This window comes from Cynocephalus volans, chromosome 11 (assembly GCF_027409185.1).
Source record: "Cynocephalus volans isolate mCynVol1 chromosome 11, mCynVol1.pri, whole genome shotgun sequence".
Lineage (NCBI taxonomy): Eukaryota > Metazoa > Chordata > Mammalia > Dermoptera > Cynocephalidae > Cynocephalus > Cynocephalus volans.
This window is the reverse complement of record NC_084470.1, coordinates 25,058,396-25,077,239: the sequence shown is the minus strand read 5'-3', so window position 1 is coordinate 25,077,239 and position 18,844 is coordinate 25,058,396. Positions and strand designations below refer to the sequence as shown.

Genomic DNA, 18,844 nt, shown 5'->3' with positions numbered 1-18,844 from the left:
CTGCTGAGGGTCTCTGCTTAGGCTGTGGGCTGTGGCTGGAGGCATGGACTCAGGAGGGAGGATCATTGTCCATCTGCCTTCCGTGACCTGCATGGAGCTTCCCTGAGTTTGTGGCATTAGCTCAACATTTGGCAACTCCCCTTCCTGCTTCCTGGCAGAACTCTCAAGCTCACTGCAGGGCCTGTCCAAGGCATTGGCTGAATGTGCGCATGCTACACTGCTGGGGACACAGCCAGCCCTGACCCTGACTTTCCCCCCTCCATTTTCATGTCCCTACCTCAAGGTCTCCATATGAATCCAGACCACCCCCTAATGCCTGCTGCAGAGAGCTAGAAAGAATATGCCCCTCCTGCCAGAGGTCTTATTTTCCCATGGCTTAAGCACAAGGGGTCCATGAAGGGAGCAGGGGGGCAGTAAGACAGGCCGTAGTCAGTGGTCTCTCATCCTCATCGGTGAAGCACATGTGTGTAACCCCTTTGTGTATGAGACAATCTAACCTAACTTCCAGCTATATTTTTTGTTATTGCAAAAGATAAACGAATTATCATTCATTCATATTTAATGTGTGGATTGGCCTTGTGTCCCCATCTGGATCTGCAGGCCAGACAGTAGCACGTCAGGTGAAGCCTTTGAGGTGTCCTAAGGGAAGATGGGGACCACCTCACCATGGAAGGGGTTAGGGAAGAGGGTGCTGGATGGCTGTGGCCCCCTTGTTTTTGGCATTTTTTGTTTCCACGTTTTGTGGTTTGCATGTGCCAATTTAAATGGATGTACAGATTAGATAATCTGGCTTTAATTCTCCAACCCTCACAAGACACACAAGGGCCTTAAAAAGATTACTGCAAAGAAACCAGAATTAATAATTCTGATAACACAAACATAAGCAAACAAAAATAAAACAGCTGAACTGACACAGCAACTAGGCCTGACATAAGCTCTTCATCAGCTAAAGTATGAGGGAGAATCAGTGACCATCTGATCAGATTGGATAAGAAGTAAAAATAGTCAATTATTTTGATGACTCTATGAATTCTGGATTTACACTTGGTTTGAGGAAACTTGACCTTTCAATAAGTATACATTGTGCTTTAAGATATTATTCCTGTTATTTAAGGAAGTATAAGCAGAACTACATTTAAAAACAAGTGTGAGGCTGGCCAGTTAGCTCGGTTGGTTACAGCATGGTGTTATAATCCCAAGGTCAAGGGTTCGGATTCCAGTATTGGCCAGCCACCAAAAAACAAACAAACAAAAAAAAGAGTGTTTCATTTTTATCTTATCCTTTTATGAATTTCTTTTCCTTGGGCATGATTGAAATGTACATAATTTTTAGTTAAAAAAATACATATAGAGAAGAAACAAGCTCGATATTTTTCGTGATAAGAATATGCAATCAAAACAGTCTGGAGACAGCTTGGCGAGAGGGGGACCAGGCGGCCCAGAGTCTGTAAGAACAGGCCACATCCCTCACAGCCACTTTCTTGGTGCTAACATGGCACATTCTGAGTTTTGCACTGTCTTGACTACATTCCTGGCAGCTTCTTATGGGAGGGAGTGCATCTTTCCTGTGACTTTGTCTCTAGCCCAAGGTGTCCCACAGGAAGCTTGAGGGCAGGAAGTTTTCCAGCTCAGCAGTCTTGGAGAGAGAGCAGTTCTTCAGGGTGGGCCTTTGAGAGCTCTGGAGCAGGATTTCCAGGACACCTGGGGAGGAGCAAAGGGTGCTGAGTCTGACCTCTTCTACCTTGAGCCCAGCTTTCTTCTACATCCTCTCCCACGATGGGCTTCGCCTGTCATTCTCTGGTTCTAGCCTGGGGCCTGGGGCAGTTCCCTTCCCTCTCCAGGCCTCAGAGTCTCTACCTGTGGACTAAGCAGACAGGACTGTGGCACGGAGCAGCTCTGGCAGCTCTGGATTCAGGAGCGGAGCCAGCCCCGCTTCCACCCCACCATAGTCAGGCTCCTGGCACAAAAGGAGCAGCAAATAACAAGGGGCGGAACTTGCTTTATTTCGCTTCCAGTCAGCATTTTTGTGCTGGATTCCATCTGCGGGTCTGTCCCAGAGTTCAGGAAATGAGGTGATCAGCGGGGAGAGTAAGGAAGGGGGACTGGAGAGGGGCGATTGGGCAACCGGGCTGCGCAAACACAGGAGGTCAAAGATTGCGCCCAGCCAGCCCCGGCGGGGGATAAAGGGGCGCGGGGAGGCTGCGCAGAAGCCACTCCACTCCGCAGACCCCAGGATGAGGCTCGCCGTCCGCGCCCTGCTGGCCTGCGCCGTCCTGGGTGAGTGCGGGCTCAGGGAAGGACCGCAGAATCGCCGGCCCAGGGCGTCTCCTGCAGCCGGACCGGCCACCGCGCCGCCCCGGCTCCGCACTCAGGGGGTGCCTCTCAGGCTGGGATCGATGTGCCTCAGGCTGGAAGCGGGGTGCCTCTCCCTCGCTCGTCCCCGCCATGCCCTTCTCACTTTCTACATCGCTGTCCCAGGAGCAGCCCTCCCCGCGCGCCCCTGCTGGCCCCTGCGTGGGCCTTCGGTCACCTTTCGCTGCGCTCCTTGCCTCCTCGTTTGTGCGCAGATCTGGCAGCAGTGGAATACGATAAATCAGAGCCCTTTTTTTTTTTTTTTTTTAAATTTTTCTGACCGGTAAGGGGATCGCAACCCTCGGCACGGTGAAGTCCGCACCACACTCAGCCAGTGAGCGCACCGGCCATCCTATATGCTCCCAGCGCCACACTCTCCCGAGTGAGCCACGGGGCCGGCCCTAAATCAGAGCATTTATAATCACAGTTTATCAAAACTCTTAGCTGCTGCCTCTTCAGTCAAGTCCAAACTCAGCGAGGCATTCGGGGCTTCCTGGGATCCCACCGTACTCCCGACCCCCTCCCCTCATAGTCTGATTTCCGATGGGTGCCTTGCTGAGGAGGCAGTGTCGTCGAGTGGTTCAGAGCAGATTTGACACCAGACTTCTTGGTCCAAATCCTGGCCCGGCTCCTCACCAGTGAGAGGGGTAATAGCAGGAACACTTGCCTGAGAGCGTCAGGTGAGGGTGGATGAGGGCTTGATGCCAGGCCCCAGCAAGCTACAGGAATCCGGCTGTGGGTACTCTTCCTGGTGGCCTTCCCTGTCGCTGCCGCTGAGGTTGTTGGGCCTCCTGGGCACTCTTTTGCCTGTCACTCATGGGGCATTTGTCACACTGCTGGAGCCTTCCATATGTGGTGATTTGTCTCTCCTGAAGAACTATCAGCTCCTTCAGAGAGGGCCCTCTTACCCCCTCAAGACACTTCACAGGGCTGTGCAAGGTGACGCATGACTGAGGACAAATTCTTTCCTATGGAAACTCAGGAGGGGTGGTTTTGGGGAGGGTCTGCCACTGACTTGTGATGCCACCTATGATATCCCATGGGCCGAGGTGGAATAAAGGGGGCGGTTGGGGCAGTCAGTCGCTCGTGGTCTCTCCTTATCCATCCCGCAGAACTGCTGGCCCCGCCATCTCATGTTTTGTGCTTTGAGGATCTTCCTCAGAGTCAGTCCTGCTATGTTGGCTCTCAGGGAGCGGAGATGGCTTGGGCATGGTGCCAAAGCTCATGTGATAGGGACAAAAGCTCTGCAACCACATGGATATAGCTATGACAGATGAGTGTCACAGGCAAATACATCATCTTTTCATTTTTTCACCCCAATTACTGGCCATGGAGGGCCAAAGCAACTCCAGATGTTATTTTCTTTTGTGCCCTGGACAGCAGACCAAAAGTCTGGTGACCTAGGTTCTAGGCCTGGGTTGGTGGCCTTGGGCAAAAAAGCATGATTCTCTGAGTCCAGTTTCCTCATTTCTAAACGATGCTAATTCCTACCCTGCTGACTTCCCAGAGTTGTAGTATCGAGCCAATGTATTGAGGTGGCTGAAAATGCCAAGCGCACACCGAGGCTTACATTCCATGGCAGGCCGGGAGGCGTGACAGTGAGGGAAGGAGGGAAGAATACTGAGGAGCAGACTGTCATCTCCAGTTGGGAGTTGATGGTCATGCTTTCATCCCTCTGGCCAGTACAGAGGGTTAGCAGGAAACCAGGAGCCTGTTAAGGTGCCCTTCTGTTGGCCCAGTCTCAGAATGCAGTGGAACCTGTGCCCTGTGGTGTTCATGGACAAGAGTGAGAGGAGGGCAGGACAGAAGGTGGTGGCTGTCAAGGCTTTCCAGGGTGGTGCTGTCTCTCCTCCAGCTCAGGGAGTGGGTCCCTTATACCTCTGGCCTCTCTCCTGCAGGGTTGTGTCTGGCTGTCCCTGAGAATACCGTGAGATGGTGCGCCGTGTCGGATCATGAGGCCAGTAAGTGCCACAGTTTCCGTGACAATATGAAAAAAGTCCTTCCAGCAGATGGTCTCCGCGTTGTTTGTGTGAAGAAAGCATCTTACCTTGACTGTATCAAGGCCATTGCGGTAAGTCGCTGCTGCCTAAAAGAGAGTGGAAGAAAATCCAGTCTTTCTCTTTCTACCGTCATTTGGAACAATTCTCTACTCACAGGTAGAAGGCTGATGCCTGGGGCAGTCAGCCTCCACTGCTATTAAAATCACTCCAAAAACAGAAATAGGAGAGGCCATCTTTAAAATGTCTGGAAAGTAAAAGTCAGTGTACTCTGAAAGGTGACTATTTTGAGACACTTAAGTTCTGTGAACTCAGGGGAAAAACAAGGATATCTGCTATCAAAATGATTATCTAACTTTGTTTGGAATTTCTTCATCAGGAAGGTGAGTTACGTGCACAGGGAGGAAGAATAAAGTGTCAGGATTGCAGGTGATGGTGGATCCCTTAGTTTTCTAGGTTTACAAAACTACTCTTCACTCTGTCAGCATCGCTCCTGCGCATCTGAACGCGGGTCAGACCCTGTGCTAGGCAATGGGGCTGCAGTGGTGAATTAAACCCGTATGGTCCTCACCCTCAAGGAGCTCACGACCAAGTCAGAAGAGGAAAAAAATACACAAACAAGTAGACAAATTTCAAAATGTGGGATGTGCAATGACGGGAAAGAGTAGAGCATTCTGCCAGGGACTCACAGAGAAACCCGCTTCGGCCTGGGTGGTCAGGGACAATCTGAGAGGGAAGCAATGAAGCTGAGACCCAAGGGACAAGCCTGCAAAGACCCACGGGTAAAAGATACCAGGCAGGGTGCAAAGGGCCTGAGGCCAGGCAGAGCTGGGCTTGTTCAAGTTGCTAGGGAAGCTGGGGTGATGAGAATGGTCAGAGATATACACAGCCAAACAGTGGATAAAGCAGTAAAAACAGATTTTATTCAGTAATTACTGACAGTAAGGGAAAGAGCTGAGCTCTATTCTGAGTTGTGCAGAGGTGACTTGGGTGTTCTACAGGAAGCATGAGGAAGGGGGGAGCACAGGGATTCAGTAGAGTCAGAAACGTAAAAAAGTACAAAGGGTTGGTCAGTATAAATGTGATTAGGACAGTTATGTCAGCTATCTGGCAGTTCTCTAAGTTAGGGTTCTATCCTCCCACAGAGACTGGGACACAGACGCCCTATCCTTCCTGATGATCGTGTTTCAAAGGAATGGCTCTCAGGTCCTTGAGAGAGATGTTTCTGAATTGGAAGAGATATATATTCACCATTGCAAGCCCTTTTTAGTGAATGCTTTTAGAAAGAGCAGTCAGGGGCCTATCATCAGGTGCGTGTTGGCTAGAAGAAACTAAATTTTCCTGTTAGCATTGAGCTTTCTCAGGCAGGCACATTACGAGAGGCTGGGGCTGTTCTAGAGATACAGCCTTATGCTGCTTGAAGCCATAAGAGACTTCAGTCAAGTCTCTTAGTGCAGGGGTTTGGACAGACTTCTCATGTGCAGAAAGTTCTGCAGTTCTCAGAGTAAAGCAGGAAGAGACTGGCAAGAGGGAGGAGGTAGAAGTAGACACAGCCAGATGGAGCCTGGTTTACCTCGAGTTATTGGTGCTGGTGTATAAGAACTGATCTGTTGTGTTTCTCCTCTTCTCTTCAGTCTCTTCCTGCTTGCTGCACTCCTGTCACCCAGGCTTCTCCCCCACCCACTCACTGTGGCTTACTTCTTCTGGCTTTGGTTATCTTGATCTGTGACATCATGCTTGATTTTAATCCTGTGCTGACTTTAATCCTGTCCCTCCCTACTGGTTCAGGTCCCCTGGGAATCTCTGCTGCTCTAGCGCTAGATCCATGTTTTAGTCCTTGGTTTGTTGGCTTCTCGAGCCCTTGAGTCTCCAGTGATTCCTCCCCAGGATCCTGGTGTCTTGGCCAAAAAAACCCAGGTTTCTGAACACTCTCCCCAACCCCCACTGCACTGTGCAAAGCTTTTATTTGTTGGCTTATTCGCTGTGAGGGATGGGGTGGGGAAAGTTTCTGCAGGTTTTGACAAAGCCACAAGAGTGGGGGGTTTTTTGTTTTTGTTTTTTCTTTTGGTTGCTGGCCAGCATGGGGATCTGAACCTTTACCTCAGTGTTATAACGCTGCACTGTAACAGTGTAATGATAAGAAACAAACCCAGGCTTCGTGGATTCAAATCCCAGCTCCATGACTTCGCTACACAGCCCAGGGAAGTGACTTAACCTTTCTGTGCCTCAGTTTTCTCACTTGTAAAATGGAGCTGAGAGGGAAAGAGAGGTGGGCTGCCCAGGTACGAGAGTAAACGATTGTACCAAAAATGAGCGAAAATGGAAGTCATAATCAAGATTTTTATCACTGAGGACATAATATAACCAAGAAGCTAAACCCAGAGAAAATGCCCAGTCCCTAACCAACAGTGCCCTAACCAACTGAGCTAACTGGCCAGTCCAAAAGTGTTTTGTATCTGGGGTCTTGTTGTTGTGGAACAGAAAGGTCCATCATGTCTTCTAATTGTTTATGGCACCGAAAGTAGATGTTTCAATTATTTTTTAAACATTTTTTGTTGTGTATTTGCATATTAAGAATGTTTTATAACCCAAATGTCCATTCATGGGTGAATGAATAAACAAATATGGTACGTAATAAAATATTTTTCAGTCTTAAAAATAAATGAAATTCTGATACATGTCACAATATGGATAAACCTTGAAAACATAAGTGAAGCAAACCAAATATAAAAGGACAAATATTGTATGATTCCCCTTATATAAGGTACCTAGACTAGTCAAATTCATAGATACAGAAAGTAGAATAATGGTTACCAGTGGCTGGAGCAGGGGGTAAGTGGGGAGTAATTGTTTAATGGGTACATTAATGGATTTTAATTATGGAAGATGAAAGAGTCTTGGACGTGGATAGTGGTGATGGGTACGCAACAGTGGGAATTTAATTAATGCCACTAAAATGTACACTTAAAAATGGTTAAATGGTAAATTTTATGTTACATATACTTTATTACAATAAAACAACAACAAAAACAACCCCAGCCATTAAAAAAAAAAAATTTCAGCTAGACAAAGACATAGTTTGGCTTACATCAATATGTTATTTCATTTAGAAATACTATTGTCTTATTACTTACCTGTAACATGACAAAAATCATGGAGCTATAGTTTTTGCCTTGTAATTTGATCACTAAGAACTATACCTAGAGAACTGTAAGAGCTTCTGGAAAAATAATTTTGATTAAAGATATTTGAAGCAAAAAAAAGTAAAAGTAAAAATATGTTTTTAAGTGTCTACATAAAAGATGGTTTGGCTCACTTTAAGAATTCATGTAAAGAGAAAGTTATTAACCTAGTGGGAAGACAGCTATAATTTTTTAAGTGACCTGTTGATTTAAAGATGAGGTTTCACAGAAACATAAAGTAAAAAAATAAATAAAAATTAAAAAAAAAAAAAAAATATATATATATAACCTGAAGTAACAGTGTAATGATAAGAAATAAACCCAGACTTCCTGGATTCAAATCCCAGCTCCATGACTTTGCTACACGGCCCAGGGAAGTGACTTAACCTTTCTGTGCCTCAGTTTTCTCACGTGTAAAGTGGAGCTGAGATGGAAAGAGAGGCGAGCTGCCCAGGTGTGAGAATAAACGATTATACCAAAAATGAGTGAAAACAGAAATCATAATCAATCCTTTTATCACTGAGGACATAGTATAACTAAGAAGCTAAACCCAGAGAAAGTGCCCATTCCTGAACAGAAGGCCCCGGCAGTGTTACTGACCCAGGACAGGAAGAAAAATTACTGAGTGCTGAGTCAGAGTGGAGACGAGTGTCTTCAGGGTTTCCGTCCTCCCCCTGCAGGAGGTCCCCGCACAGCCAAGTGAGGAAGACCTCATAGGAAGTCTCAAATAAAGAGGCCTCTGAATGAAGGCCACGGGCCAGGAATGTAAGCAGGTGTACGAGCGCGGCCATCCAGAGGCACCCGAGTCCTCGGCTGAATCCCCTTCAGAGACTGCAGTGCTCTGGCTGTGTAGCAGGTCTGGGGTAGGGAGGGCAGCTTTCCCCCACGAGGTCTGCCATATCAAAAGCCTTTGTAATCGCCTAGGGTAAATCCGATAGGATTTTTGGCCAGGAGCTGGATACCTCACCAGGGAAAGGAGAAAAAGCAATCCACCCCTCCTATGCAGGAGAAATAGGACGATGGTGGCCTAGTGCCCTTTTGAGAGAGAGAGTCAGCTGAAACCAGCGGCGTTGTGTGTGGTCTGGCCATCTTGAGGGTTCTTCTGGCCCTAGACCTGTAGAGTCCCACTGAGTCACTCCCTATTTGTCCGCGTTTAGGGGGCCTTCCTCGGAAGTGAGGCTTCATGGAGGTCTGGTCCGTTCTCTTTCAGGCAAACGAAGCAGATGCCGTGACGCTGGATGCAGGTTTGGTGTATGAGGCAGGCCTGACTCCCAACAACCTGAAGCCCGTGGTGGCAGAGTTCTATGGGTCAAAAGAGCGTAAGTTCTCCCTGGGAGTCCAGGAGGGAGCGTGTGGCCCTTGTTCTCTCCTGGTAGATGCTAAGTCTTGTGTTCTACAGGCAGATATTGGATATTAGATACTAAGGAACATTCATGTTTGGGATTGAGTGAGGAATGAAGGGCCCTGTCACCTGCCACAGGCACAAATCAAGGCCTCTGGGGGCTTTGGGTTAGTTGAGGGCTAGTGATCCTGCCACTGATCCCCTGGGCTAAGAATGTGCTCCCTGGAGAAACAGAGCAGGCTGTGTGCAGCTTGCCCTGAAGGCTATTGGGGTCTAGTGTTGTGTTTAGGGTCCCTGGAGGCCCCCTGCAACCACAGGTGTCACACATAAGGGAGAGACCACTCTGGATCTCACACTCACACCCAACAGCCCTGCAAGTCTTCTAAGACTTTTGAGATCAACCCGACTGTCCCTGGGCCTGTGCCAGGGGACAGGAGATACTTTGAAGGAGGCAGGAATATTGTGGTCCTCTGTTGCCACAGCTCCAGTTTCCTAGTAGGCTTGGTTGATAGGTGTAGGCAGACACACTGCAGGGCCAGGGTAGGCAAAGCACTCAGGAGCACATGTGCACGTGGCCTTCTTGCCCCTGTGTTTGTGGAGGGGTATTACAAATGTATCTGCTGTGGTTTTTCTTTCCCCTGCAAGCCTGGGAAGGTTTTCTTGATTCCTCCCTCCTTACCACTGAACCCAAAGTGTGGCCTCTGGGTTCTTCTTCCCTTCTCAAGAATCTAGTGATGAGCAGTATTTCCCTGTGCCAGGCAGAGGGTCTTCCATTCACACTGTCCCTTTGCAGGTCCACAAACCTTCTATTATGCTGTGGCCGTGGTGAAGAAAGGCAGCGACTTCCAGCTGAACCAGCTCCGAGGCAAGAAGTCCTGCCACACGGGCCTCGGAAGGTCTGCTGGGTGGAACATCCCCATGGGCTTACTTTATTGTGACTTACCTGAGCCACGTAAGCCTCTTGAGAAAGGTAAGTTGGCAGGAGGGTGGGTGCCCTCAGCAGGCATCTCTACTTCAGATGCCCATGCAGGCCACACTTGGGTCACACAGTCATGATCAGCTGGACATGTGTGAGGAACTCTGGGGTGGAGGAGGTAGGTTAACCAGCTTTAAGCTGGCAGGTCTGCTGCACTAGAGGCCCTTGGGAGGTGGCAGCCGAGCCTTTTCTGCTTTGAGCTTCCAGCACCCTAGCAGAGGCTGGCCTGATAATCAGAAGAAAGGACACAAGAGCCTGACAGAGGGTTTCAGTCTGGACTTCAGTGGCTGGGCCTTCTTGTCTCCTTCCCTGGAGTTCCTTCCTGTCAGTGCTGATGTGTGTCTCATTCTGCTGGAGGTTTCTCTGGTGGCCATTTGCTGGCCACGAGGTTGGCCTGTATCTCTCTAGATGGTTTTACCATCTCTGGTGCATGGGTCCCAGAGAAGACTGCTTTCTGAGCTGTTCCAGCCTATGACAAGGCTGGGATGGAGGTAAGCTGACAAAGGCCTGAGACAGGCCTCAGTTGGTGGGAAGTACAGGCCTGTTTCCTTGGATGGGTCGTGGTGAGGCAGAGGTTAACTCGTTCCTGTTTGGAAATCCTTGATTTTGATGAGTTAGCACATGTAAGCTGGGACTGGGTTTAGTGGTTTTGATTTAGTCTCTCTCCATTTCCTAATGAACCTGGGCTGGGAGATGTTGTTGGCTGTGGCCAGCTTTGTTCATGCCCTGTGGTCTGTTTTTCTGTGTTGAGCAGCAGCAGCCAATTTCTTCTCGGGCAGCTGCGTTCCCTGTGCAGATGGGGCAGACTTCCCCCAACTGTGTCAACTGTGTCCAGGGTGTGGCTGCTCAACCCTTCAACCATACTTCGGTTACTCAGGCGCCTTCAAGTGAGTGAGATTGTCTGCTACTCCACGGATGCCAAATGTCCTCAGGCTGAGAGTTCTCTGCTGGCCCAGAGCAGAGCCCTGCCTGCCAATAGGGGTGTCAAGGAGGCCTAATCCCCTCCCATGAGTCAGTGCTATAATTTGGGACTCCTGAGAGCAGGCCAGCCCATGCTCCCTTTCATCTGACCCTGACAAGCAAGCCCCTCTCCTGGGGGCCTTTTCTCTTTCCCCATAACCTTCGAGCCTGGCAGTGTCTTCTCTCACTGGACCAGGCAGAGCCTGACAAGGACAGGTACATCCCTAGTGCTCCTGTTCAGTGACTGATCCTCTCTTTCTATTCCAGCAATGTTACCTGCTCAATGCACTGGCCTCTCTCCTGCCTGCTCACTACCCCTATCCAGACAGCTCATGGGGCTGATTTCTTACTCCATCTTTTCACCTTGGTTATATCCTAAAGTTTTATAGCCAGCCAAAGGCACATTTCCACTCTCAGGAGACACTATGCTGTTATCTTCTATTCCAGAAGTTTAAAAACTCTTTTCTACATTAAAATATCTTCAATTGTTTTTTGCTGCTTTGGGGTATATGGTGAGGGACCTTCATCTCACGTGAGCTCATCCTCCCATCTCCATGGTACCCTAGATGTCAGCACCCCATGGTGTTGCCTTAGCTGTGGGGGCTGCATGGAGACCTCCCCCAGGCTCTGTGCTTGTCCAAGGGCTGGACAGTGTGATCAAGACCCTGCCCCACAGGAGCCCTCTAATATGTTCCTTTTGTATAGGTGTCTGAAGGATGATGCTGGGGAGGTGGCCTTTGTCAAGCACTCGACCATATTTGGTAAGTGATGGGAGAAGAATCTGGCAGGTCCTCTCCAAGCAGTGGGCATCCTTTTTTCCTGCCTCTTTTTTCATCCTCCGTAATAAGTCATGAGCATACTGTGTTTTACCTTTATCACTGCTTGGGATTTTTACCTGTGCAGAGGTAGGTGCCTTTGGGTTCCCACCTGGATTTCTGGGCCTCTTTCCATCATTGAACCTTTCTACACAGTGACTTAGTCTCTGGGGCAGTGTTGCCACAGCAAAGGATTGGGGGCTGGTCTGGCTGACCTTGGCCTGCCAGTCATCCTGCTGAGAGCAGACTCATGATGAGATGTGAGGCAGCCACTGCTGCACTGGGCATCAGAATCCTCCATGCCTCTATCTGGCTGCAGGATCTCAAGCAAGCCATTTTCCTGCCTATTTCCTGGCCCTCAATGATTGCTCCAGGCATCTCAGCTCACACTTTCTATGATGAATGGTATTGCAAGGGGGGTGAGGAGGTACCATAGCACATGGCTCTGCCCCCGGTTGGCTCATCTGGGCTTTCCCTCCTCAGAGAACCTGGAACAGAAGGCTGACAGGGACCAATATGAGCTGCTCTGCCGGGACAACACCCGGAGGCCGGTGGACGAATATGAGACGTGCCACTTGGCCCGGGTCCCTTCTCACGCCGTCGTGGCCCGAAGTGTGGGCGGCAAGGAGGACTTAATCTGGGAGCTTCTCGATAAGGCTCAGGTATCCCCATCCACTGTCCTCCCCTGCTGCTTAGTCCTCCCTGCTTGGATTTGGGGGTTTTCCTCCTTGCTCTCTTGCCACTGTCTAGAGGCCCTTGTGTGTTCAGGACACAGCGGGAACCATGGCACACATCATCAACCTCTCTAAAAGCCCCCAGCTGGGACTCCTCACAGAGCAGCAGGGAGCCCCTCTGGTATTACCTTTACCTTTCCAGCCAGTGCTGTCTGCAGAGGCTGCTTATTGCTCTATTCCATTCCTTTCTATCTAAACCATGCCTTCAAGGCCCAAGGCAAACACCCCTCCCCAGTGAAACCTTCCATGACCCCCCCAGAAAGAAATGATCTGTCTCCCCACATCCCTCAGTCTGACAAGGAGGGGGCTTCCTGCGCAGCTGACTTGCCTCCTTGGAGCGGAGGGAGGTGGGGGGCTGAGCCAGCTTCTTTGCATCCAGCCCTCCTGCCTGTCCCTCAAGTTAAAGTGGCAACACACCGTGCTGGCCTCTGGATTAGACATACTTCTTATTCCCAGTAATCTCTCAGTCCATGCAAGGAGACAGGCACAGAAACACGCTCAGGGAGGCAGGGCATGGCATGGTCCTAGAGGGTGATGAGCAGACAGGGTGCCCCGTGTGTGGCATCTGCCCGGCTGCCTTCTCTCCTGGTCTCTTGAAATTTCTCATGGTTTTTCATTTTGCCTTCTGGGGTTTTTGTTTTCTCTTCGGTCCCATTTCTTAGCCTCCCTTGTTCTCTGTTGCTGCTCACTATTCTGTTTTATTATGAACAGGAACATTTTGGCAGAGACACGTCAGCAGACTTCCAACTGTTCAGCTCTCCTCATGGGAAGGACCTGCTGTTTAAGGACTCGGCCCACGGATTTTTAAAGGTGCCCCCTAGGATGGACGCCAGCCTGTACCTGGGATATGAGTATGTCACTGCCGTTCGGAATCTACGGGAAGGCAAATGTAAGTACTCAGGAAGTACCAGGTGACCACAGGAGCTTGGGAAACCTGGCAAGGGCGGAGACCAGTGGTAGAGTCTTTCCAGGGACCTGAACGCTTCTGCTGATGTTCTTTACTGCCCTGCTCGTGAGCCCGGTATTAGACTGATGCTAAATGGCATTAGTCATTCTGAGATGGCCTGGACATTACCAAGGGCTTTAATGGAAATTCACATTTAAAATGACTTGTGAGAAAAGGGGAAGAGGAGGGGACATGAGGGAGAAATTGGTAAAGGGCCATGACAAGCGATTACATTGTATAATGTTGAATATACTAATTATCCTGATTTGAGCATCGCATAGTGCACACAGTTATTGATATTCGACTCTGTACCCCACAGATATGTACAATCAACTATGTTTCGATAAATAAATAAATAAATAAAATTAATGAAGGAAAAAGATAAAAAAAGACTGCAACATAGAAACCCTGAAAAACATACAAATAAAATCACTTGGATTGGTACCAGCATTCTTTCTCTTGCATAAATCAGGACTGCCCCACCCACTTTGTGAAGCCCATTAGCCTAGCACAAAATAAGTGAAATAGAATGAAATTGCTACAAATTGCACGTTTCCACTATGGTCAACATGTGCCATAATGAAGTTGGCTTTCTGGAGAGATCGATCCCAGTCCTGAATTTCATTGGTCACTGAGCTTTTGCCTGATCATTCAGTGGACATTTATTAAACATCTAGCCATAAACTCTGCTAGGTGCTGGGCATACAATGGTATGACCAACATATATTAGCTTCTGCTGTCCTGGAACTCAGACAGGGGAGAAAACAAATGTTTAATGAATAGTCATACTATTCAATGATCAATTACAAAATGAGAGATCTGCTCAGAAGGGAATAAAACCACAACAAAATACCATGGTCCTATAAGAGTGCAAAACAAAGAAAAACCCTGGACTGTGGGTTGAGGTAAAGCTTCTCTGAGGATGTGACTCTTGAACTGAGTCTGAAAGAGGAGCAGATGTCCGGTTATTCAGCAGACATTTATTACTCTGACCATGTGCTAGCACCACTGTAAACACTGAGGGTGCCCTGGTGAACAAGACAGGCTTGGTCCTTTCCCTGTTGGAGCTTATGTTCTCCTGCAGAGAAACGGATGATAAACAATGAGCACATAAATAAGAACACACCTGGTGGTTAAGTGCTATTTGGAAAAACAAACAGCCAGCCAGAGGTCATAGAGTGCCCAGAGTTTGGAGAGGGGAGTTTGCTTCTCAGAAGAAGTAAAAAGCTAAATCTAAATGAAGAAGAAGCCAACCAAGAGACTGTGTATTGACTTTGCTTTCCAAGATGATTCACTCCTTGAATGGGATCTATTTACACTGGCAAATCCCAGCATTTGCATGAAGACCGTAGCATTAACAAACACCAGTCAACAGCTGAGGCTTTTTCTGATCTCCGGTTCTTTTTCTTATGCTGTAGGCCCAGAAGCCACAAAGGATGAATGCAAGCCAGTGAAGTGGTGTGCCCTGAGCCACCACGAGAGGCAAAAGTGTGATGAGTGGAGTGCGAACAGTGATGGGCAAATAGAGTGTGAATCAGCAGAGACCACCGAAGACTGCATTGCCAAGATCATGGTATGTCACTCCTGCCTTCCTAGGGCACTGTCCCTGCCACTGCTGCCTGCTGGCCCATAAGGCTGAGCTAGTGAATGTTCCTAGCATGATGTGGAAACCCCAGTTCTCAGGAACCTTCCCTGACTGTGCGAGCATAGCCCCACAGGAGGTTCAGAACCCTTGAGCTTGTGGATCTGAAGGATGCCTTTTAGGGCTCAGTTTCCTTCTTGCATCAGCATATGGTGGGAACACAATCTGAACAGTGTCCTGCTTAGGGAGTCTCAGCCATGGTATGGGTGTTCTGAGACCCGTGGTGTGCCTTGACTAGTGTGGTAGGATCCTGTGTTTATTTTGCAACCGTGTGCAAATTTCCTTTGTTGATCAAGCAAGTATTCTATGTTTGCTTACAGAGAATTTTGAAAATTCCTAATGATATAAAGAGGAAAATAAAAAACACTTATAAGCATGTAACTAAGAGAAGATCCTGAGTTGGGAGCATATCGTATAGGTTGCTTACTACCTTTTACTAACCTTGTGATAGCTAGTGAGCTTTTCCCATGTCATAAATCATTCCTTAAAAACGTGATTTGGAACTTCTGTGTTGATGCACACGTGGAAGTGCTAGGTGGGTGGCATGCCTGGAGAGGGCATGGAAGCGCCAAGCTCCGTGCCCCTCCCTTCCCTCTGCATCTCTTCCATTTGGCTGTTCTTGAATTGGACCCTATAATAAACTAGTAAATGTTTTGAAACAAAGCAGTGTATCTTGAAGGCAGTAGTACCTCCTGCCATTGTCAACTGATTCTTGCTGATATCTGTTAATTCTACTTTTTGAGCATTTATGAATAACCACGTGTCTTCAAAACCATCTACTATGATGCAAAAACAGACCATCAACTTTATTCTTTTATATTTCACACATTTTATAATATCACTTTATATTATTTTAACATACATTCCATTTTATTTTTTGTCTGAGTCAAGACAAGAAAAATCAAATCGAATTAAAGCAAAGCCTGCAAATTTAAAACCTGAGTCTATATACTGATCTGTTAACAGTTTGGATGGTTTGGCTTCAGTATTATACCCTGGATGTGATACACTGCATAAAATTTTTATGTATGCAAAAATCATATTTAAGGACTAAAGACTCCTGGGAACATGTGAAATCTTAAATGAGGAAGATGAAGTACAACCAAATGGAAACATTTTTTAAAAGATTATTCTTGGCCACTTTTCTATGAAGATGTCATCATTGGAGCTTTTAATTTTGGAAACACCATACAGATGTTGGGTCAGAAACCAAAGACCAACATTGCCACATTCTGTGAGACCAGAGCTGAGTGGACGATTGCCGCACAGGCATGTTTTATGTATACTGTTCATCTTGTTACATTATATGCTGCTGTACGAGTTCCAGCAATTGTTCATGGATTAAATGAAACAGAAGTGACCAGCATCAGTGCTAGTAAAGAATTTTTGGAAACAATGTTGAAGGATATATTATTTGGTCCTACACCTGTGGCATATCATCATTGTCTGTGGGAAGCCACTGACCTGTCCAAGTTCCCCAAGCATGTTATCGTGCACACCATGGCTGCAGTGCAAAGTGAAAGTGAGCATGAAAAGCAGACCACGTAGCAAACCACTGCCCTCAGATATTGCAGTAATCATGTACACAAGTGGGTATACAGGACTTCCAAAGGGAGTCATAATCTTGCATAGTAACATTATTACTGTTATCACTGGGATGGCAGAAATGAGTTCAGGAAGAGAAAGATGTCTACAATGGATATTTGCCACTTGTCTGTGTTCTAGAATTATGTGCTGAGCTTGTTTATCTTTCTCATGGATAGACCTAATTGAATACTCTTCATCCCAGACTTTAGTGGATCTGTCTTTAAAAATTTTTAAAAAGGAAGCAAAAGAGAGACATCCAGGTTGAAACCAACACTGATGGCAGCCATTCTGGAAATTATGAATCAGATCTACAAGAATGTCATGAATAAAGAGTATGCAAAGAGTAGTTTTCAATGCAATCTGTTTATTCTGGCCTATAATTACAAAACAGACTTCAAGAGGCCATAGTACTCCACTGTATGACAGCTTTGTTTTCTGGAAATGTTGAAGCTTGCTAGGTGGAAATATTTGGATTTTATTGTATGGAGGTACTCTACTTTCTGCAACCATACAGTGACTGATGAATCTCTGTTTTTGCTGTCTTGCTGGTCAGGGATATGGATCCACTAGATCTGCCAGGGCTAGAATAATTACAGAAGTGTGGGGTTACGATACTGGCAGAATGGGAGCCCCATTAGTTTGCTGTGTAATAAAATTAAAGAACTGGGAGGAAGGTAGATACTTCAGTATTGGTAAACCATAAGCCAGAGGTGAAGTTCTTACTGGTGGCCAAAATTTGACAATGAGATATTATAAAAATGAGCAAAAACAAAAGGTAATTTCTTTGAAAATGAAAATGGACAGAAGTAGCTCTGTACTGGAGACACTGAAGAGTTTGATGGCTGTTTAAAGATTATTGACCATAAAAAGGACCTAGTAAAACTACAGGCAGGAGAATATGTTTCTCTCGAGAAAGTAGAGACAGCTTTGAAGACTCTCCCTCTAATAGATGGCATTTGTGCATATGCAAACGGTAAACATTCTTATGTCATTGATTTGTTGTGCCAAATCAAAAGGAACTAACAGAACTAACTACCTCAAAAGAAAGAACTTAAAGTAACTTGGGAGGAATTGTTTAACAGTCGTGAAACAGAAAACAAGGTACAGTACTCCATGGTTTCACTTTCCACTGTTTCAGTGACCTGTGGTCAACTGCAGTTCAAAAACATTAAGAAATTTTGAGAGAGAGAAAGACGACGTTCATGTAACTTTTATTATAGTATATTGTTATAATTGTCCTATTTTATTATTCATTGTTGTTGTTAATCTCTTACTGTGCCTAATTTATAAATTAAAATTTATCACATGTATGTATGTATAGGAAAAAACATAGTACAGTCATGCACCGCATAGCAGTGTTTCAGTCAATGATGGAATGCATATATGATGGTGGTCCTATAAGATTATAATGGAGCTAAAAAATTCCTATTGCCTAATGATAGATGTTGTGGCAATCATAATGCAGCACAATGCATTACTCACATAGAGCAGCTCTACCAGATAACCTAGGGATGTAGAAGGCTATACCATCTATGTTTGTGTACACCATGATGTTAGGACAATGACAAAATCGCCTAAAGACACATTTCTCAGAATGTATCCCTGTCGTTAAGCCATGAATGGCTGTATATATAGAGTTTAGTACTATCCTCAATTTCAGGAATCCACTGGGGGTCTTAGAACATATCCCCCATAGATCAGGGAGATCTATCTACTGTATTTAAACTCCTCTCTGAACTGCTATTTCAGCAAGTCTGGAAAGGAAAAAAAGCCATATTTTAATGTTGATATCTATTCCATAGCATGGATTTACTGCAATCTATATAGCCATTTCTCTATTATTGAGCATTTGGTTTTGTTCTTTTTGCTTGCTATTATAAATTTCATTTATTGCTTTTGCCTACATACATTTTGTCCAAATAGTTGTCCACATATCTGATTACTACTTTAGAGTGTATTCCTAGAAAGTATATCGCCAGGCCCAAGAGAAATCTCGCAAATTTTGTTGAATCTAAGAATCTCTGAAATTTCGGGTTTATTAGCTCTGAGTGTTAGATCGTTTGAGAATATTTGACTCATTCATTGAACTTCTGTAAACACCAAGCACTGAAACAGCACTCAGCCAAACAGGCTAGAATTAGGGGCTAGAGCCCCCACCACGAGGTGCTCTATTCCATAGACACAGCTGTAAGTCCCTGACTCCACTCATCTGTCTCACAAATGAGAATTGTTGGTGTCAGAAAGGTGTCGTAGGAGTGTCTCTGGGACAGTGTATCTTATACGAAAGTAGGAGGACAACTGTGGGTCTTTG

General features: G+C 46.6%; 1 protein-coding gene across 1 annotated transcript in view; it reads left to right on the top strand.

The window, feature by feature from the left end:
* The first annotated feature begins 2,125 nt into the window (after positions 1-2,125).
* The window catches only part of LOC134390576 (serotransferrin-like), a 36,667-nt gene continuing 19,948 nt past the window's right edge, over positions 2,126-18,844 (top strand). The window contains exons 1-9 of the mRNA XM_063114073.1: positions 2,126-2,277; positions 4,251-4,423; positions 8,742-8,850; positions 9,667-9,843; positions 10,604-10,736; positions 11,515-11,570; positions 12,108-12,286; positions 13,070-13,247; positions 14,723-14,877. Coding sequence (XP_062970143.1) covers positions 2,235-2,277; positions 4,251-4,423; positions 8,742-8,850; positions 9,667-9,843; positions 10,604-10,736; positions 11,515-11,570; positions 12,108-12,286; positions 13,070-13,247; positions 14,723-14,877 — 1,203 coding nt within the window. The 5' untranslated portion in view covers positions 2,126-2,234. The remainder of the gene's footprint in view (positions 2,278-4,250; positions 4,424-8,741; positions 8,851-9,666; positions 9,844-10,603; positions 10,737-11,514; positions 11,571-12,107; positions 12,287-13,069; positions 13,248-14,722; positions 14,878-18,844) is intronic.